General features: G+C 62.1%; 2 protein-coding genes across 4 annotated transcripts; one reads left to right on the top strand and one right to left on the bottom strand.

The window, feature by feature from the left end:
• Window positions 1-561: 561 nt before the first annotated feature.
• MFSD12 (major facilitator superfamily domain containing 12) lies at window positions 562-10554 on the bottom strand. Its single transcript, XM_056512513.1, has 10 exons — window positions 10084-10554; window positions 5250-5460; window positions 4314-4437; window positions 3906-4103; window positions 3581-3673; window positions 3401-3493; window positions 2541-2711; window positions 2212-2306; window positions 1666-1796; window positions 562-1087 (listed from the first exon to the last, which is right to left on the bottom strand). The coding sequence occupies exons 1-10, from the start codon at window positions 10532-10534 to the stop codon at window positions 993-995; spliced, it is 1662 nt and encodes a 553-aa protein (XP_056368488.1). The 5' UTR covers window positions 10535-10554; the 3' UTR covers window positions 562-992.
• A 1452-nt stretch (window positions 10555-12006) lies between these two features.
• On the top strand, window positions 12007-19055 carry HMG20B (high mobility group 20B). 3 transcript variants are annotated; one of them, XM_056512508.1, is made up of 10 exons: window positions 12007-12175; window positions 12756-12816; window positions 15064-15163; window positions 15422-15625; window positions 15814-15934; window positions 16038-16090; window positions 16337-16412; window positions 16578-16793; window positions 17185-17317; window positions 17980-19055. In XM_056512508.1, the coding sequence occupies exons 2-10, from the start codon at window positions 12779-12781 to the stop codon at window positions 17990-17992; spliced, it is 954 nt and encodes a 317-aa protein (XP_056368483.1). In that variant the 5' UTR covers window positions 12007-12175; window positions 12756-12778; the 3' UTR covers window positions 17993-19055. The 3 variants fall into 3 exon arrangements, with proteins under 3 accessions (XP_056368483.1, XP_056368484.1, XP_056368485.1); XM_056512509.1 differs by having other exon boundaries at window positions 12168-12195; XM_056512510.1 differs by lacking the exon at window positions 12007-12175 and having other exon boundaries at window positions 12626-12816.

The following is a 19055-nucleotide window of genomic DNA, read 5'->3' as shown; positions in this document are numbered from 1 at the left end:
ACACACACACACATTTACACACACATTTACACACAGTCTCACGCACACACACACTCATATTTACACACATCTACACCCTCTCTCAGTCCCCGCCCCCACTGGCTGACCTGTCCCGGGGGCGAGGCCCCATTGGCTGGGCTGCCCCGGGGGCGAGGCCCCATTGGCTGTCCTGCCCGGGGGCGAGGCCCCATTGGCTGTCCTGCCCGGGGGGCGAGGCCCCATTGGCTGGGCTGTCCCGGGGGCGAGGCCCCATTGGCTGTCCTATCCCGGGGCAGGTCCCCATTGGCTGGGCTGCCCCGGGGGCGGGACCCCATTGGCTGTCCTGCCCGGGGGGGCGGGACCCCATTGGCTGTCCTGTCCCGGGGGCGGGGCCTCTCGCATGGACCAATCAGTAGTGTCCGGCTCCGCCGCCGCCATGGCTACTGAGGGCGGACGCCCTTACCGCCCCCGCCCCTCAGGACGCCGCTCTTTGAGGGGCCCGGCGGGAGCAGCGCTGAGCCCCCTCCGAACCCCGTGCGCGTCCCAAACGTGCCCCAGAGGTCAGCCCGCTCCCATCCCAGGGCCATCAGCGCTGCGCTTGGTTTTTTCTTTCCTTTTCCTCCTCCTTTATAAAGTGCCGTTTGTACGTATTGGCCTTACAAAAGCAGGTTAAAACCTCGGTCCGGGCGCCCCCCTCTTGTGGGGCTGCTCCGGCCTGGCCTAGGCCCTTATAGTGTTCATTGTGCAGTGAGAGGTGACGCTGCACCGCACCAGGGACAGCCTTCATCGGCCCGGTGGGGTCTGGAACACGAGTTCTGGATGGGGACACGAGTCCAGGGTGGGAATACGAGTCCAGTGCAAGGAGACAGGGTGGGGGTCACCCCCCTCCCCAGAGCCCAGTGGTCCCCAGTGCAGGGGACGCTCCAGACTCAGCGTGTGGCACCGCGGTGGCCAAGGACGCGGTGGCTGAGGACACAGCCCTGAGGACATGGTGGCCAAGGACACAGCCCCGCTCAGTTGATGGTGCTGCTCTGGCTCTCTCCCTCGGCGCTCCCAGTGCCACTTTCAGGGATCCTTGTGCTGCTCAGCCCCTGCAGACTGACAGCACCTGGAGGAAGAGGAGGAAGGGACAGGTCAGGAGAGATGGCAGCGTGGGGTGACCCACATGCGCTGCTTTCGCCTTCCTGGAGTCTTCTGCTAGCACCAGGGCCTGACCCAGCAGGGCCCCAAGCAGCACGAGGGGTCTGTCCTGTTCCCCCACCCCACAGCAAGGCACAGGCACCCAGAGAGGCACAATAGGCACTGAGCCTGGGTGTTGGCTCCCCAGCCTGGCAAAGGTCACCCCACTGTCCCCCACATTTGCTGCCAGCACATCGAGCTGTCCCTGACACCCCTTGGAGCCCCAGGGCCAGTGTGGCCATGACCAGGCCAGGGGAGTGTTGTTCCCCAGAAGGGCACAGCAAGCAGACACAGCCCCTCTCTGGGGACAGCAGCAGAAGCGGGACAATGGCCCTGCCCCATGTCCTACCATGAGGATTCCCCTGCAAGCATGGCCGCAGCCAGCCCAGTGACGACAGGGCCATCTGCAAAGACACCATGGCTTTAGCCCAGGCTGGCACTGAGCACGGAGCTCCCAGTGGCCCCAGCCCCACACTGGGCTGCCCCCAGGCCCTCAGCCCCACTCACTGTAGCGGATCTGGATGGGCCACACCATGATGGAGCACAGCGTGGCGACTGCAGCAACGGCAACGCCGCCGGTGACCAGCACCATCACCCAGCGGTAGAAGCTGACACAGGCAGGGCAGCACAGCTCAGTCCTGTGAGGACAGGCAGGGATATGGTTAGAGGCTGGGACTGGAGTCCCAGGCTACAGGCTAGGACAAGGGGGAATGGCTTCCCACTACACTACCAGAGGGCAGGTTAGATGGGGATATTGGGAAGGAATTCCTCCCTGTGAGGGTGGGGAGGCCCTGGCACAAGTTGCCCAGAGCAGCTGTGGCTACCCCATCCCTAGAAGTCTTCCAGTCCAGGTGGGACAGGGCTTGGATCAACCTAGTGCAGTGGAAGTGTCCCTGCCCGTGGCAGGGGGTGGAAGGAGATGAGCTTTGAGGTCCCTTCCAATCCAAACTGGTTCCCTCCTATGCCTCTTTCTCAGTGCAATACAACATCAACCCTGGAATATTTCCTCGTGGCCCCCAAGAGTGGGGGTCCCAGGCCTGCAGAAGTGCTTACGGGCAGGGGTGCAGGTTCTGGATCATCACAACAGCCAGGCCATTGGCCATCTTGTCTGTGAAGCTCATGGCACCATAGACGAACGCACTGCTGTGCTGTGGGAAGAGAGGGAACCATACTGTGCTGTGCTGGGCCACGCAGCCCTGTGTGCCCCCTGACGGGCAGAGCCCTCACTGCAGCAGAGCATGGGGCACAGCACTCACAGGGCTGCCCAGCTGAGCCCACTCCCAGCGTCTCCATCCCCTAACCCTAACCAGTGCCCAGCCCAGACTGTGGTTCTGTGCCTGCCGTGACCCCCCACCCCATCCCACCAGGAGCAGTGGCCGTACCGTATTGGTGCCAATGAGATCTGCAGTCATAGACAGGGATGTGACCAGGACTGTGGCTGAGCCAGCCCCGAGCAGCACTGCCAGCCCGTAGATCTCATCTCCTGTTGGCCTGGCCAGGGCCACCCAGGAGGCGAAGGCCAGGACCACCAGGATGCCCACAAAGTAAGTCAGCTGCAACGGGGATGGGCAGAGAGAGAAGGGGGAGTTCAGACAGCTGACACTCGGTGAGGGAGGAGCAAGCAGGGAGGGCACAGGGCCAGCATTGCCCAGGACCCAGGAGGAACAGCCCTGGCTCTGTCCCAGCTATATTTAAACAAGGAGACCCCAAAAGCAGGTTGTTGCTGTGCTCCAGGCTGTTCTGCAGCCCAAGGGTTGAGCCCTGGGCAGAGTTGTGGGAGTGTGTCTGTGAGGGCAGGGGACACTCCCAACAGCATGGAGGGGACACACTGTGGGGGCAGGTCCCTCATGCTGGCATTGCAGACCATGTGCCCACCCAGACCAGCATAGCCAGACCACCCCTCTGCCCCTGATGGGCACCACAGTGCTCTGCAGCCCAGTCAGACCTGCATGGGACGTGGTAACTCTGGGCCAGCATTACCTTCCCCAGCCCCAGGGATGTACAAGACAGGCCCCTGTCCCCACCCCTGCCCACCATCCCCAGACCCAGCAGGACCCAGATCCCCATCCCTGCCCACTACCCCCAGTTGCAGCAGGACCTATGTTACAGTGGGTGGTTGCTGGCAGAGGGTTTTATGAGGGGTCCTGGCTCTCCAGCTCAGGTGCACCAGGAGCAAAGCAGGATTTGGCCCCTGGGCCTCTCCTGGGGTCAAACTCCAACCTCTCCAACACCCTGGACTCACATTCCGACCAATCCATTTGTTCACAGGCTTCATGAGGAATGAGGAGAGGAAACCACTGACATACATCACTAGGGGAATGGTAGCAATGTACTTCTGCAAGGGACAAATAAAGGGAGGAGATGAGCCCCATGCCACATCAGGACACCCTCCCATGCGCCCCAGGACCTGCCCTGTTCCCACCTTGGAGAGCAGCAGCGAGTTGGTGAGGTACATGGCGATGTAGGTCTGGGACAGATTGACGATGAGGCGAGTGGCCATGTAGAGCACCGCAACCTGGGAGGGGACAGGGCAAGGGCATCACTGCTCAGCCTGTGGGAAGGACCTTCCCTGCCCAGCTGTCATGGTGCAGCTGCCCAGCAGGAAGGGGATGGCCCCTCTGAGGTGGTGCCCAGAACAGCCCCTATCTCCATCCTCACCCACACCTGGGCAAGTCCCGTGGCTGCAGGACACCCAGGGTGCCAAGGGGGGCAGCAGCCCAGGCCAGGGGAGCCCTGGCCAGCCGTACCTGGTAGAAGGAGGGCTGCAGCAGCCAGTCCTTCCAGAGCAGCAGTGGGCGTGCGGGGCCTGGGGGCTCCTTGTGCAGCAGCGGGGTGCTCTCCTCTGGCTCAGGCAGCACCCCTGATGGGTATGGCTTCTCCTTGGTGCCCAGGTGGAAGATGAGGGAGAACACAGCCCCCAGCCCCACCACGATGAGGGCCAAGTTCTGGTGAGGAACAGGGGTGAGCACAGCAGTGAGGGCAGCCCACCATTAGCCCCCAGCACTCTGGAGGGGAAGGAAGAGTGCCCAAACCCCAGGGAGTGCTTCATGTGGCTCTTGCCCAGTTGGTGAGATTTTAGGGCACTGTCCCCTGAGTCACCTCCCCAGCTGAGCTATGGGAACAGGGAGCCCCAGGGACTGTGCCTTGCCACTCACCCGGAACACATGGATGTCCTGTGGGCCCAGGTGCTCCATATGGTCGGGCTGGTCCATCTGGAAGTTCAGCAGGAGCCAGGTCAGGCCGTACACAGTGATGTTGGCCATGACAGTGAAAGCATACCTGAGCAGAAGGAAACCTTGGGGTGATGCAGAAGGACAAGCATGGGGACAGCACAGCAGGACACCTCTGCCCACAGCTGCCCTCCAAGCCAGATCATAGCTGACACAACACCTCTGAGGGCACAAGGCTCCTGGCCAGGCATCAGCCTTACTGCTGCAACTCCCAGTGTGCCCAATCCAAACCTCAGGGCATGACTGGGAGGAAACCAATATCCCTACAGCCAGTCTATTTCCCCTCCAGGCACAGTTCACCTCTGCTTCAAGGATTCCATGAGCTGCCTGAGCCAGTGCCCCCAGATTGGGAGCACTTGGACCCACAGTTACCCCACATCCTCCCTGTTCATCCTGCTCCACGGGATAAACATCTCCTCTCACATCTCGATCCTGACAGAGATGAGCCAAGTGCACTGCCTACCTGGCCCTGGAGACATCTCACCTCCAGAACAGTCCCTAGGACAGTGGCCAGCTCTCCTTGAGGTCATCTGGGAGGGACAGTCCCTCCCCTAAATTCCACCGTCTATTCCCAAAGGAGAAGTGTCCCCAGCTCAGGGAAGTGTCCCATGGGCTGTGTCACTGACATCCCTGCCATCAAGTATTCCTTCCTGGCAGCAAAGGCTTTGGGCCACCAACCCAAGACCAGTATCCTTCAGCACATCCCACAGAACACTCACATGGCCCAGTCCTTGTCCTGCCATGCCAAGGTCTCTGGTGTGCCACAGCACCCAGGGACCTCCTGTCACACAGTGATGGCACCCACCATGGGCAGGACAGCTCCCCCAGGCCCAGGGGTCTCCCAGGTGTGTCTGTGCTCACCTGAAAGCTGTGAGCTCCACCTTCCCATGGTCACTGCTCACCAGCTCGGGGATGAGGGCCAGGTGGGACACCTGCGTGGCTGCCCAGCCAAACTGGAAGATGACAATGAAGGGGAGGTAGTAGATGAAGGCTGCCCACTGTGGAGTGCTCTCTCTGCAGGCCAGGCAGGGGCTGAAGACAAAGGGAAAGGACACGAGGACACAGGTGGTGCCTGAGGAGAGAGTGGAGCAGTGAGAGGCTGCACACCTGGCTGGGACTCCAATGTGACACAGACAGCCCTCTCCAGGACAGGTTCCACCCCTGACCTGGGGAGAGAGGTGGGCCCCTTCTCCAGCCAGATGAGACATGTGGAACTCCAGACACCCCCTCAGCATGTCCTGCACAGGGAATGTCCTTCCCTCTGGCACCCAGCACAGACACCCCCCAGTCAAGGTCCTTCCCCAGCACAGTGCTGGAACTGCTCTGTCCCCTAAGAGATCATGACAGACCCTCAGTGTCACACCCACAGACACCAAGAGGTTCTCACTGCTCCCAGGTGCAGATAACCAATCAGATAACCCCTCCCTGCTGTGTGCCCGAGGTGATATATCACCCCTAGGGTGGGAGGGCTCTGGCTGTCCCACGGGCACTGGCACCCTCTCTGTCTCCATGTCCCCTCTCCCGTGGGGCTGGCAGAGAGAGCTGTGCTTCTGCCACGCCCACAGACATCAGCCGCAGCATGGCAGGGTGACACACAGCCATGGGGGGCTCTGGGAACGCCCTGCTGAGTCAGGGACACCAGAGCCAGGCTCCTCCCTCGGCTGTGACACAGCACAGGGACACAGCCAGGTGCAGGGACCCTACGTGGGGCAGTCAGGCCAGCCTGGCCTCTCCCTCCCCTTTCCCAAAGTTACAGTCCATCTGCCAAGCAGCTCCACAGACACCCAGACCCCAGTGCAGAGCCTGGTGCCCTGTCCCACGTGTCCCCCTGTACTGTTCTACATGTCCCCAGCTTCACTGTGTGCTGATGAAGAGCTATTCCTACAGCTGAGGGTAATCTACTTTGCCAGGTCCCCAAGGTACCCTCTCCACTTTGCAAGAACCTCTGTTCCTCATGAGTGATTCCTCTTCCTCCCCGCTATGAAGGGGAATTCCTCCTCCTCCTCCTCCTTGCTCCCTCACAGCACAGCCATGCAGGCCAGGGCAAAGCCAAGGACAAAGCTAAGGGCAGTGACAATCCCAGCCCAGCCTCATCCATCCCACCAAGGGATACTGGCTCCCCACACTGGTTCACAGTTGGCTTTGGTGCTCCAGGAGCTCTGAAGGACAGGGGACCCAGGCACATGTGATGCCTGTACCCCAGACAACAAACACGGGAAGGTCCATGAAGGCTCAAACCAGCCCAGATCCTCTCTGTTCCCTGGGTTATAACTGGGCCCAGATGAGGAGTGAGGGTCCCAGGGCCCCACAGGGTCAGGCTCTGCAACCCTGTGAGGGCTGTGAGGGCTCCCAGGGGAGCGCTGGGGCAGGAGCTGTGGGACCCAGCTGCTGCAGCCTCCAGTGCCCACCCATGAGCCATAGCCACCAGCACAACCAGGTGACAACAGGAGTGTCACCTCCTCCTCATGGCCCCCTAGAACAGGCAGTGTCACCACCAGGGTCAACCCACTGGCTACCCCATGGAGCCATGCTCATCTGGCACAGGGCTGAACCCCAATACCCATGTATGCCAAGTGCCTAGGAGTGGCTGCACTGAGTCAGAGGGACCCTGGGGACCCCCTGCTCACCCAAGGGGGCCAGGGAGCCCCTCTAAGACCATTCTGCCCATCTGTGCAGCACCCCTGGGCAGGCAAAGGCCCAGGTTCACATCTCTGACCCCGCGGGGCAGGATCATGAGAATGCCGGGCTGCTCAGCACTGGCACCTGGGGCAGGGATTTTGGGACAACACTGCCAGACAGGCTGAGACAGGCAACAAAGTGACGCTTACCCTTCCTCCCCGAGGGGCAGGATCACAGGAATGCCAGGCTGCTCAGCACAGGCGCCTGGGGCAGGAATTTTGGGACAGCACTGCTGGACAGGCTGAGACAGGCAGCAAAGAGACGCTTACCCTTCCTCCCCACTGTGTCAGGAAGCTGGACCCCATAAAAGAGCTGGCGAGCAGGCTCGCACACACTCGGGACTGCCTGTGGGAACACACGGGACCGCCGCGGTGGGAAGATGCCACTGATCTCACCGCCGACTCGTGGTGTCTCCCCGCCCCGAGGATGCGGTTTCACAAAGTTTCCTCTGATCTGAGCACGGGTTTGCCACCGGACGAGACACCCCGCTCCCACACAACACCCCTCGCTGCAGCGTGACCCAGAGAGCCGAGCGGCCCCGGCACAGCCGGATCGGGTGGGTCTGCCCCACCGCTGGTCACACTGTGCTCAGCTAAGGTGGGTGCCGGGGAAGCCCCTGCCTTGGGAATAATCCATGCTGCAGCCTGGAAAACAGCCTGCATCCCTGCTCCAGCTGCCCTGGGCTGTGCTCTGCTCCCTGCAGCCCCCGTGCAAGGCCTGAGTTAGGACTTCCCCTCTGTGCTCGCGGGGCAGCACCCGGCTGGAGCGGGGGAGGAAACTGCTGCGGCCACTTCCCTAAACCAGGACGCCGATGCGGCTGACACTGGGGCAGGGTGAAGCTGCCCCTTCAGCACTCTCTCTGACTCACCAAGGCAAGCTCCGGCGAGGTCAGACGCCTTATCAGGTTGCTGTTGGGTTGCACAAAGCGTTGTTCGAGATAAATTTGGGATCAAGATAAGAGGACCCACAGTGCAACCGTCCTCCCTCCACACGGGTCTGCTCTGAGCGAGGCAGCGCCCGGTTGTTATCTATGGCCATTTCTTCCACCAACTGCCCTGGCCCCAGTGCCAGCTAAGCAGGACGTGCAGGCTCCTGCACCAGTCACAGCACCAAGGACTCCTCTTCAGGCCATGCTGTCCCCTCTGAGAGGGACCTCGATAGATGGGTCCCCACCAGTCCCTGCACTCCGTTGCATTTTTTGACTCAGGGCACAATGCAAGAGAAACCCGACAATAATTCCTGTGAGCCAGAGCTTCCTGTGTATCCCATGGCTGTACCCCATTGCTGCCTCCTGGGGTGCACAGCCCCAGCACAGCCAAGGGCCCCACGCCACAAGGTCTCCCCCTGGGGACACCAACAACTGCTCAGGAAGCACCTGGGCTTTTGGGAAAGCCCAGATTTTACTGCTGGTCTTGGATTTACTGCAGCTCTAAGGTCTGGGCATGTGGTCCTTACCCCAGCTTGCTGCCACCCACACATACAAAGCGTGAGGGACAGTGGGGAGCCCTCTGGGGTGGGATGGTGCCCAGGCAGGACAGGGATACCATGGTGCCCCTTCTCCATCCAGGCTCAGCATCCTGCTGTCCCCTACACACGGAGCAGCTCTGTCCCCACCTCACTGTCACAGGGGGTCCCAGAAAGGCACCTCCTCGGCCATCCCCTCCTCACAAGGCACCCCAGACCCATCTCCTGTTACCCAGGGCACTGCCAACACACCAGAGCCCCCTTCACCCTCCACAGGGCACCCCTAAAGCCCCCAGGGCAGCTCCCCCTTCCATCGAGGAACTGCTCCCTTCCACCCCAGGGCACACAATTCTGCTCACCTCTGGGGCTGCCCCTCTCCATCTGGAGGGACCCTCCTCACTGCCACATGACACCACCTTCACTGCCACATGATGGTCCTCCTCCTCAGAAAGGATCCCACATCTTCAGGGAGATCTCCATGCCACAAGGCACCGCAGTTCTTCCGTGCTCCAGGGAACCCCCAAGACTAATACCTCAACCCAGAAAGACACCTTTGGTCTTGTTCCCCCTCTTCCAGGGCACCCCAGAAAAGTACCCCGGGGCTGATCCTGTACCCCCGAGAGGCTCCTCCAGGGCCACCCATGTCCACACAAGGCCCGCAGCAGAAAGTCCCTCACCTATGCCCCCCCAGCAGAGCTGCTCGGGGCCAACTCATTCCACCCAGCATCCCCCACTGTCTCCCACCCTGGGCATCCTAGAAAGGTTCACCTGGGTAATCCCCACTCAGAAAGGCTCTTTAGGGCCACCCTTCTCCTTTCTGGGCACCCCAGCAGGGTGTAACCCACCCCTGGCACCCCAGAAAAGCTCCTCCAGGCTTAGCCATATTCACATGTTACCTTGGATAGGCATCCTCGGTCTACTCCCTCAGGGCACCCCAGAAAGGTTCCCCCAGGGCCATCCTCTCCACTTAGAACACCCCAGAAAGGCTCCCCCAGGTGACCCCCAACTCAGAGCACCCCAGAAAGTCTCCCTCACAGCCATACTCCTCCTCTCCCCTAACCAAAGCCCCTCTCTTACCCATCTCTTTTCTTTGGCACCCCAGCAGTGCATCCCAGCCATGGCACTCCGGAAAGGCTCTCCATGGCCATTCATCTCCATCCGAGCCACCGCAGAAAGGCTGCCCTGGGGCCGCCCATTTTCACCTGAGACACCTTGGATAGGTACCCTTGGGCTACCCCAGAAAGGTTCCCCCGGGTGTCTTTCGACATAGAACAACACAGTAGGGTCCCCCGGGGCCATCCCTCTCCACTTAGAGCATCCTAGAAAGGCTCTGGATGTCCCCCAACACAGACACCCCCGAAAGTCTCCCCCGGGAGAGACTGTTCACTTAGAGCATCCCAGACAGGCTCCCCGGGTGTCCCCCACCCAAAGCACCCCATCAAGGCCTCTCAGGGTCACCGCCCGTCACCCCGGGCACCCCAGAAAGGCTCTCCCGGGGTCAGCCCTCTCCACCCAGCTCCCCCCACCAGAGCTCCCGGTGCCCCGCACCCACCGGCCAGGTGCCAGCCCTTCCTGCGCCCGCAGCGGCCGCAGCCGTGGGCCCGGTCGGCCTCGAAGCCGAGCAGGGGCGTGCAGAGCCCGTCGGCCAGCTGCCCGGCGAGGAGCAGCCCGCCGGCCGCGCCGTGCCCGTAGCCCAGCACGGCGTGCAGGAAGGGCAGCAGGTAAGTGAACCACAGCGCCGAGCACGCGTCGTTCAGGAAGTGCCCGCACGCGAAGCTGAGCCGCGCCCGCAGCGGCAGCGCCGGGCCCGGGGACTGCGGCGGCTCCGCCATGGCCCGGCCAGAGCCCGCGGGGACAGCGGCGGGACAGCGGCGGGACGGGCCCGGCCGGCAGCGGGAGGGCGGGAATGGGAGGGGACAGGGAGGGACCGGGAGGGACAGGGAGGGAGGAGGGAGGAGATGGCAGGGACAGGGTGGGACCTCCCGGGAGCGGAGATCCCCCATCCCCCGAGCCGCCGCGTCCTGGGCCCGGCGAGCGGGGGATGATCCGGGCAGGGGGGAGGCGGGAGCGGGTGGGCGCCCAGCTACGCCAGTGCTGTCCCCACGCCGGTCCCAGGGACTCACTGCTGTCCCCACACTGCTCCCAGACACATCTCAGCTGTCCCCACACAGCTGCTCCCAGTCACACCAGTAATGTCCCCATAGTGCTCCCAGTCACACCACTGCTGCCCCCACAGTGATCCCACTATTACTCCCACATTTCCAGTCACTTCTGGCCATAACAGTACCCCAGCACCCTCACACTGCTCCCAGTCACACCAGTGCTGCCTGCAATAGTCACATTGCCCAGACAAGGGAATGTCCCAGTCACTCCAGTGGCACTGCTCCCAGTGACCTCAATACCCACCCTAACAAGGGGATGGTCTCCATGCTGTCAGCAGGCACCCCAGACTTCCAGAGACACCAATACACCCCCTCTGCTCCCAATAACCCCGGCATTTAAGTGAGGGATCCCAATAATGCCTGCAGTTGCCCGAGTTCCAGTGATCCCATTTCATCATCACACTACTCCCAGCCACCCCAATAGCCCAGTATGCACCGAGTGGGGAGTGTCAGACTCAAGACAGACACAAGAGTGAGGGTACAGGGACTGTGGGCACTGGAACCAATGAGATGAGAGTGACTGGGACGCTGGGATGACTCCCCCCTGCTTGGATGGGCACTAGGGGTAGTAGGAGTTGTGTGGGGGTACTGGGATGACTGGGACCTTCTGGGTAATGATGTGTCTGGGACCATTATGGGTCCTGTTGGGGTGGCTGGGGATAGTGTGGGGGGTGTACTGGAATCACTGGGACTCTGGGGTGGCTACTGGAGTTGTGGGACGCCCCCTCTTGGGTGAATACTTGTGTCACTGAGAGTCGTGTGGGCTTACTTGGGCAACTGGGAGCTCCTCTTCAGTAGGTACTGGTGAGACTGGGACCGGTGTGAGCAGTAGTGGGGGCACTGAGACCCTCTAGAGAGGAGTATTAGGGTCACTGGGACTCCGGTGACTACAGGCAATCATGGGGATCCCCAACTGTGTGAATACTGGAGACATTTGGAGCAGACTGGAGGTCGTGGGGCACCTTCACTTGTGTATTTAATGAAGTCACTGGGACCAGTATGGGCTGTACTGGGATGACAGGAAGCAGTGTTGGGGGAGTATTGGGGTCCCTGCGACTCTGGGATAAGTACTGGTGTCACCCCTGCCGGGTGGGTACTGGGGCTGCTGGGAGCGTGGGGGAGGGCAGCTGAATCAGTGGATCAGCTCTGAGGTGGGCACTGAGGTTACTGGGAGCGATGGCAAGGCACTGCGGTCACTGGAATGGGGCGGCGGCGGTGGGGACACCACCGTGACGTTGCCCCTTTAAGGCGCTGCCCTCTCCACACTTCCTCGTCCCTACGCTGGCTGCTGATTGGTTGGGCTGCCAGCCGCGCGCGCGCCCCGCGCCCGCCAGCTCCTCCCCCACTTCCGCCGCTTCCTTCTGACGTCATCACACTCAGCCAATCAGCATGCGGCTGCGCTCAACGAGTCGGCGCCGAGCGGCCAATCGGGGACGGTGCGGCGGGAGCCTCGTTTGCATAATAATAGAGGGGCGTGGTCAGGTGAGCGGCGGCGGCGGCGGGTCCGGCCGGGGGATTCCATGGGGATCCTATGGGGGGGCATCCTAATGGGGGGGCCTGGGGGGGGCCGGGGAGCCGCGGGTAGAGGGCGGGTTACGAGGGCGAGCCCATTGGGGCGCTGCGAGGGGACCCCGAGAGAGAGGGCGAGACGGGGAGGGCCGGCCAGAGGGTGCCGGGGGCACTGGGGCGGCGAGGGCGCGCGGAGTGTTGCGGGGATGAACCTGTTGGGGCTGCGATGGGTCTCGGGGAGGGGGAATTCTGCAGGGGAGGCCTCAGGGGACGCTGGGGATCGCGGCTGGGAGGGGGGCCAGGGGGATGAGCCCGTGGGGGCTGCGATGGCACCCCCAGGGAGAGGGTGGGTCAGCGCGAGCGGGCTGGAGCTTGTGCCGGGATCCTGGGGGCTGAGGGGGCCGAGAGGCCAGCGAGGGGCTGGCTGGGGAGGAGATGCCATTCGGGAAGGGGTCCTGTCCCCGCGAGGGAGACACTCCGAAGGGGGGTTGGGCAGGGTGACCCCGCTGGGCATCACCGCCCGATGGCAGCGCCGGCTGTGCTCTGTCTGCAGGGTGCTGACCGAGACCCCCGCCCATGGCCCACAGCACGAAGCAGCCGCCCGCCGCCCTGCTGTAAGTGCCACAACCTCCTCCTGCCACCCTGTCCTGTGTCAGGGCCCCTGGGGAGAGAGTGGCAGCAACTCATCCTCTTCCAAGCCTTGGGGGTGATCTGTGTGTGCTGGGGAGGGATTGTCCCACTCTGCTCTGCACTGGGGCAGCCTCACCTCCAGTGCTGGGGCACCTTGGGCACCACAGGGTCAGAAGGAGCCAAAGCTGTTGGAGAGTGTCCAAAGGAGGGACCCGGAGCTGGGGAAGGGCTGAGGAGCAGCTGAGGGCACTTGGCTCGTTCAGCTGGAGCAGAGGAGACTGAGGGGAGACTCCTCGGGGGCTGCAGCTCCTGCCGAGGGAAGGCAGAGGGGCAGGGGCTGAGCTCTGCTCTGGGACAGGGCCAGGAGCCCAGCAAGGGCTGGAGCTGTGTCAGGGCTGGCATGGAGCTCAGGGAAAGGTTCTTCCCCCCGAGGGTGCTGGGCACTGCCCAGGCTCCCCAGGGAATGGTCCCGGCCCCAAGGCTGCCAGAGCTGCAGGAGCGTTTGGACAGCGCTCTCAGGGATGCTCAGGGTGGGGTCTGGGCAGGAATGGGGTTGGAATGGATGATCTTGTGGGTCCTTCCAGCTCAGGATATTTCAGGATTCTGTGATTCTAGGCATCTTGGGAGATTAGAACCAGCAAGGGCTGATTTCCTGTGAGATTTGTGCTGTCCTGAGTTGGCCTTGGCCCTCCTGACACTGGAGCTGGCGGATGGGGAAGCACGTCAGAAGTGGAGGGAGGTGGATGCCAGAGTGAACTGGCTGAGGAGGAATCTTGCCTGAGATTACTTTTTAAAGCATCCTTAGGCATTTGAGGAATCCAGATTGCAAGGGGGGAGGGTGATCTCTCTGCTGCTGGAGGGTGTTGGTGTGTTCCTGGTGAACATGATGATGCTCTGGACATCACTGGGAGCATTGCTCTTGGAGCTGATAAAGCCAAAGGCTGACCATGATCCTGCACAGCCTTGGAGGGTTCTTTTCCCCCAGGAGCTGGAAGAAGAGGTGGTCTCACACCTTCCTGTAGGGCTTTTTCTGAGTGTGGGGGTGTAGGGCACAGGGTGCCCTAGGGTGTAGGTGGTTGGCCTCTGATCCTGACGCAGGGACTTGTCCCACTTCTTCTGCAAGGGCTGGTGCAGTGGCAGGCTCTGTGCTGGGGACTCACAGACATGGCCCCTAAATTAACTTCGAGGATGGCTTGTCTGGGTGATAAATGGGTTGCAATAGCTTGGGGTCTCTGCAGGGACTGGGGTTTGCTCTAGGTACATGGTGTGGCAAACACAAAGGAAATTCCAAGGTGCATCCTGAGCAGGTTTGGATCCCTGTAGCTTTTGGCACATGTTTGTGCCAGGGCTTGTGTTTGGCCCTGGGCTAGTTCCCAAGTCTGGGGACCTGCTTTGAGCCCAAGAGAGCATCATTTGGTGACACTCAGGAACCTTTTATGGCTCCCCTCATGTGGTGAGGACATTTCCAGCAGAGCAGGAGCATTCACAGGGGTGTGAATGGGACGGGGCTTGGGGGTGGAGCCAACTGGAGGAGGTGCCAGGGGGGCTTGGGGAGCCCCAGGGTGATGCTGTGGTGGGACATGGAGGCTCTACCACCCATTGTGGGGCCTGCAGGTGCTCAGTGGGGCAGGGAGGCTCTGCCCGAAGCAGCTGCTGTGGCAGTGACCTGAGGAGTGGTGCTGTGCCCCACTCGAGGTGTTGGGGAGGTGTCACAGACAACACGAACCTGCTGGGGTGGTTGTGGCCGGAGCGGGTCAAGCCGGTGCCTTGCCCTCACCCTCTGCCTCCAGGGTTCCTTGGCTGTGGGTGGTGCCCCTGGCGCCAGGATCCAAACCCCTGAGGCTCCTCCTCCCTTGCAGAGTCCCCTGGGACTCCCCACCAAAGTGTGTCCCAAGCCCAGGTGACAGGGATGTGACTGTCAATGTTACCTGACCCCAAGAGCCAACCCCCATCCAAATGTCCCTGACAAGTCCCAAGGTTGCCATCATTCCTCAGGGCAGCTTTAGTGTGCAGGGCTGCCCTGCTCACATGGTGCTGGGCTCTGCTTCAGTGCCATGCTCTGCTGTAGCCTCCCCTCGTGGGAGCCAGGGCTCCGTGGCCGGTGCCCAGTTCGGGCTGTTTGAGTCGGGATTTGCGGAATCCGGTGAGGGCGAGGTTATACTGCTGGGGGATGTGTTGCTGTTGGTCCCCATGGTGTCCCAGCCCTCTCTGACGATGCTCTCTGGCTGCAGACATGCCACGGGCAAGGCTCAGCATGGGAACTTCCTGGTGGCCATCAAACAGGAGAAGGGAGAGTCGGCGCGGGTGGGCGGCGAGAAGCCGGAGGAGGAGGTGAGTCCCGGAGCCCGTGTCCCTTCTCACAAAATCCCTGAAAGTGGGGCCCAAGGTGCCCAGTCTGGGACTGTCCCTGCCCCTCCACTTGCCCTGCAGCAGCCCATGTGTGCCTGTGGCTGTGGCTATGGGCCAGGGAAGGGCTCAGACTTTGTCTTGAGGGCTGTGTGGCCCAGGTGGGCCTGGGGGCTGCTCCCGTGTCCCACTGATGCAATGGCTCTGATCCCTGATGGGCTGTCCCTTCCCCCTGGGTGCCAGCCGGTGAAGAAGAGGGGCTGGCCCAAGGGCAAGAAGAGGAAGAAGATCCTTCCCAACGGCCCCAAAGCCCCTGTGACAGGCTACGTGCGCTTCCTGAATGAGCGGCGCGAGCAGATCCGCACGCAGCATCCCGACCTGCCCTTCCCAGAGATCACAAAGATGTTGGGAGCAGAGTGGAGCAAACTGCAGCTGTCAGAGAAGCAGGTACTGAGAAGCAGGAGAGACCCCCACCCCAGGCTGGGCAGCTCCCCAAAGCCCTGAGCTTGCTCCAGGAAAGGTGCTGGGCCCAGTGCTGGGGAGTAGGAGCTGGGCAGGGAGGGGTCAGCGAGGGGTCAGCAGTTCCTGGGAGCCTGGGTTGGGTCAGGCTGAGGCCCCTCTGTGACCTACCACAGCGGTACCTGGATGAGGCAGAGAGGGAGAAGCAGCAGTACATGAAGGAGCTGCGGGAATACCAGCAGTCAGAGGCTTACAAAATGTGCACGGAGAAGATCCAGGAGAAAAAGATCAAAAAAGGTGGGTTATGGGAGCAATGTCTGCCAAGATCCATCCAGGTGCTGCCAGAGCCTTTCAGAGACATGAGGCTGGCCCCTGGGATGACCTCCTTCCTCCCTTGCAGAGGACGTGGGCGCAGTGGCCGTGAACACCCTCCTCAACGGGCATCCACACAAGGTAAGGCCCTGTCAGGTCTGTGGGGAAACAAGCACATCACACTGCTGGGCTGGCTGCAGGTGTGGGTGGGCAGAGGGAGTGCTGGGGCTGTGAGCCCCAGGTTCCTGGAGTGGTGGGAGGCAGAGCATAGCTGTCCTCCCTCTCCACTTGCCTTCACCCTGTCCCACTGCCCTCATCAGCCCATCAAGGTGTTGGTGTCCCTCTGGGGGGCTCAGCCCTGCCCAACCCCTCCCTCTTGTCCCTCAGGCTGGCGAGTGCAGCGACACCTTCTCCACCTTCGATGTGCCCATCTTCACGGAGGAGTTCTTGGACCAAAACAAGGGTAGGGGCTTTGGAGGGTGCTTGGGAAGCCCGCATGAGGGAGCAGGTCCTGGCTGGAGCCTGGGCGTTGGTGGCACAGCTGCTTGGAAGAGCTGTGTGTGGGGCAGGGCTCGGGTTTGGCACGGGGGGCCGGGTCTGTCCCCTGGACGCGGTGCTGTCCCCGCAGCCCGGGAGGCCGAGCTGCGGCGCCTGCGCAAGATGAACACGGAGTTCGAGGAGCAGAACGCCATCCTGCAGAAGCACACGGAGAGCATGAACTGCGCCAAGGAGAAGCTGGAGCAGGAGCTGGCGCAGGAGGAGCGGCAGACCCTGGCCCTGCAGCAGCAGCTGCAGTCTGTGCGGCAGGCCCTCACCACCAGCTTTGCCTCCCTCCCCATCCCCGGTGAGTGGGGGCAGTTGGGCCCCCAGCTGCTGGGACCCCTGTTGGGGCAGAGGGGCACTGAGGGGTCCCCCCATCCCGTGCAGTGGGATCGTGGTAAGGGCCCATCTGCTGCTGGGGTGGGATCTGGCAGCACTTGGGGAGCTTTCCAGGAAGCCCAGGGATGTGACAGCCAGCAGGCTTCCCAGTGCTGGGACAGGGCAGGCTGGGATCCCTCCTCCTCTGGAGCCACACAAACAGCTGCACCCCAGACTGGCCCAAATCCTTGCGTCCCTGGGCTTGTGCCACTGCAGGAGGTGGCTTCTGGTGCTGGGGTCCCTTCTGCAGTCCTCAGCTAATGGGCAGGGTTCAGTGGGGACCTGCTGGCCCTGCTCACTGGGCTGTCACCTCACAGGCACTGGGGAGACCCCCACGCTGAGCACCCTGGACTTCTACATGGCCAAACTGCACAGTGCCATCGAGAGCAACCCCCTGCAGCACGAGCCGCTGGTGCTGCGTGTCAAGGAGATCCTGTCCCGGATTGCCAGGTGAGCGCAGGGCTGGGGCCGTGCAGGAGTCCCCATGGTACTGCAGGGTTGAGCTTGAGCTGGTGGGGATGGGAGCTGGGTGGGGAAGGTGTGGACAGAAATGGGTGTGCAGCTGCTCCAGGGAGCCAAAGGGGAGGGAAGCCCAGTCCCTGAATTCAGGAGATGTCCCTATGTCCAGAGATGCTGATCTGTTGGAGCAAGTCCAGGGAAAGCCATGGAGATGCTGTGAGGGCTGGAGCCAGGCTGGGAGAGGTGGAGGTCTTCATCTGAAGAAGAGAAGGCTCCAGGGAGAGTTCAGAACCCCTTGCAGGGCCTAAAGGGGCTCCAGGAGAGCTGGAGAGGGACTGGAGACAAGGGATGAAGGGACAGGACACAGGGAATGGCTTCCACTGCCAGAGGGCAGGGCTGGATGGGATGTTGGGAAGGAATTGTTTCCCTGGGAGGGTGGGGAGCCCTGGCACAGGGTGCTCAGAGCAGCTGTGGCTGCCCCTGGATCCCTGGCAGTGTCCCAGGCCAGGCTGGATATTGGGGCTGGAGCAGCTTGGAATAGTGGGGGGTGTCCCTGCCAGGGCAGAGGGAGGAGCTGGGTGAACTTTAGGACCTCTTCCAATCCAAACCATTTTGGGGTTCTGTGACTCAGCTGTGCTTTTCTCCCTCCTCAGTGAACACTTATGAGAGGACCAGTCCTTCCAGACCCCGGGCCTGGCTGGACCCCAGGCCTGTCCCTTGGAGCTCACTCAAGGGCCAGTCTCTGCAGGGGGTCTGGCTGCTCCCCCTGCCCCTCGCACCTTCCTGCAGCTGGGCCCCTCCAGCCCAGACCGCCCCACCCACAGCTGCACCAGCTCCAGGGACCTTGAGCTCTGGGGGACACGCGGTGACAGGGCTGGGAGCCCAGCTGGGGCAGCACTGGGAGAGGGTCAGCATTGACAGCACCCCCAGCTCTGCCCTGCACCCCCCAGCCCTGCCTTGCCAACCAGGGGCTCCCTGAAGCCTGGTTGGGGAAGGGGCACTGGGGAGTTTGGGTCTAGAGTGAACACAGCCCTGGGTGACCAGGTTCCCCCTTGGTCCTGGTGCTGTTGCCTGTCCTTCTGGCCAGCGTGGGACCCCCTTGGTCCCATCCCAGCAAGGGCGTGAGAGCAGCTCCTTCCTGCTGCCTGCCTCAGCTTTTATTTAATGGGTGCCTTCAGCTCCTGCTCTTGTCACCCTGCTTGGCTCCCCTCCTTCCCCTCCATGTCTGGGACCAGGCAGCAAGCTCCTGAAAGCAATAAAACTCTTCGGGCCAGAGGGGAGCTGGAACTGACCCCCTCCCATGGTGGGGACCACTGGAAGAGGGGAGCTGAGACCCACCTTGTCCTGGGTTGGGGACCCCAGTAGCAGGGAACTGTGACCCACCCCTTCCTGCTTGCAGGGACCCTGGGAGTGCTGCACTGGCTTTTGCCTCCTGCCCCTTTTGCCTGAGCCCCCCTGCTCTTATGGGACCACTGTGCTGGCAACCAGGGTCGGGGTTGGTGTCCCTGAGACTGCCTGTCATTAATCTCAGACTGTGTAATTAGAGAGTGTCTTATTTTCTTACTTAGCACTACATGGGCTTGGCCCTGGCCCTGGGTCTGACAGGGACTGGGGTGTTCCCACCCTACCCTTGCTTGCCAGGCCTGTGCTCTGCATCTGCCATTTGCCATCTCCTGGTGCCGCTGGGCTGGGGATGGAGATGGGAGCAAATAAACGTGGGAGAAAACCA

Source organism: Oenanthe melanoleuca, chromosome 28 (assembly GCF_029582105.1).
Source record: "Oenanthe melanoleuca isolate GR-GAL-2019-014 chromosome 28, OMel1.0, whole genome shotgun sequence".
Lineage (NCBI taxonomy): Eukaryota > Metazoa > Chordata > Aves > Passeriformes > Muscicapidae > Oenanthe > Oenanthe melanoleuca.
Note: the sequence above shows the minus strand (reverse complement) of the source record. Positions and strands in the feature narration are given on the sequence as shown.

Excerpts from the sequence above, each read along its gene's own strand:
- MFSD12 (XM_056512513.1), bottom strand. The coding sequence starts at position 10,534 with ATGGGGGATCTCCGCTCCCGGGAGGTCCCACCCTGTCCCTGCCATCTC. Across the intron at positions 3,494-3,580 it reads ACTCGCTGCTGCTCTCCAAG|AAGTACATTGCTACCATTCC; the intron begins GTGGGAACAGGG and ends TGTCCCTTGCAG. Across the intron at positions 1,088-1,665 it reads GCCCATCCAGATCCGCTACA|GTGCTGTCAGTCTGCAGGGG; the intron begins GTGAGTGGGGCT and ends CTCTTCCTCCAG.
- HMG20B (XM_056512508.1), top strand. The coding sequence starts at position 12,779 with ATGGCCCACAGCACGAAGCAGCCGCCCGCCGCCCTGCT. Across the intron at positions 15,935-16,037 it reads GGAGAAAAAGATCAAAAAAG|AGGACGTGGGCGCAGTGGCC; the intron begins GTGGGTTATGGG and ends CCTCCCTTGCAG. Across the intron at positions 16,413-16,577 it reads GTTCTTGGACCAAAACAAGG|CCCGGGAGGCCGAGCTGCGG; the intron begins GTAGGGGCTTTG and ends CTGTCCCCGCAG.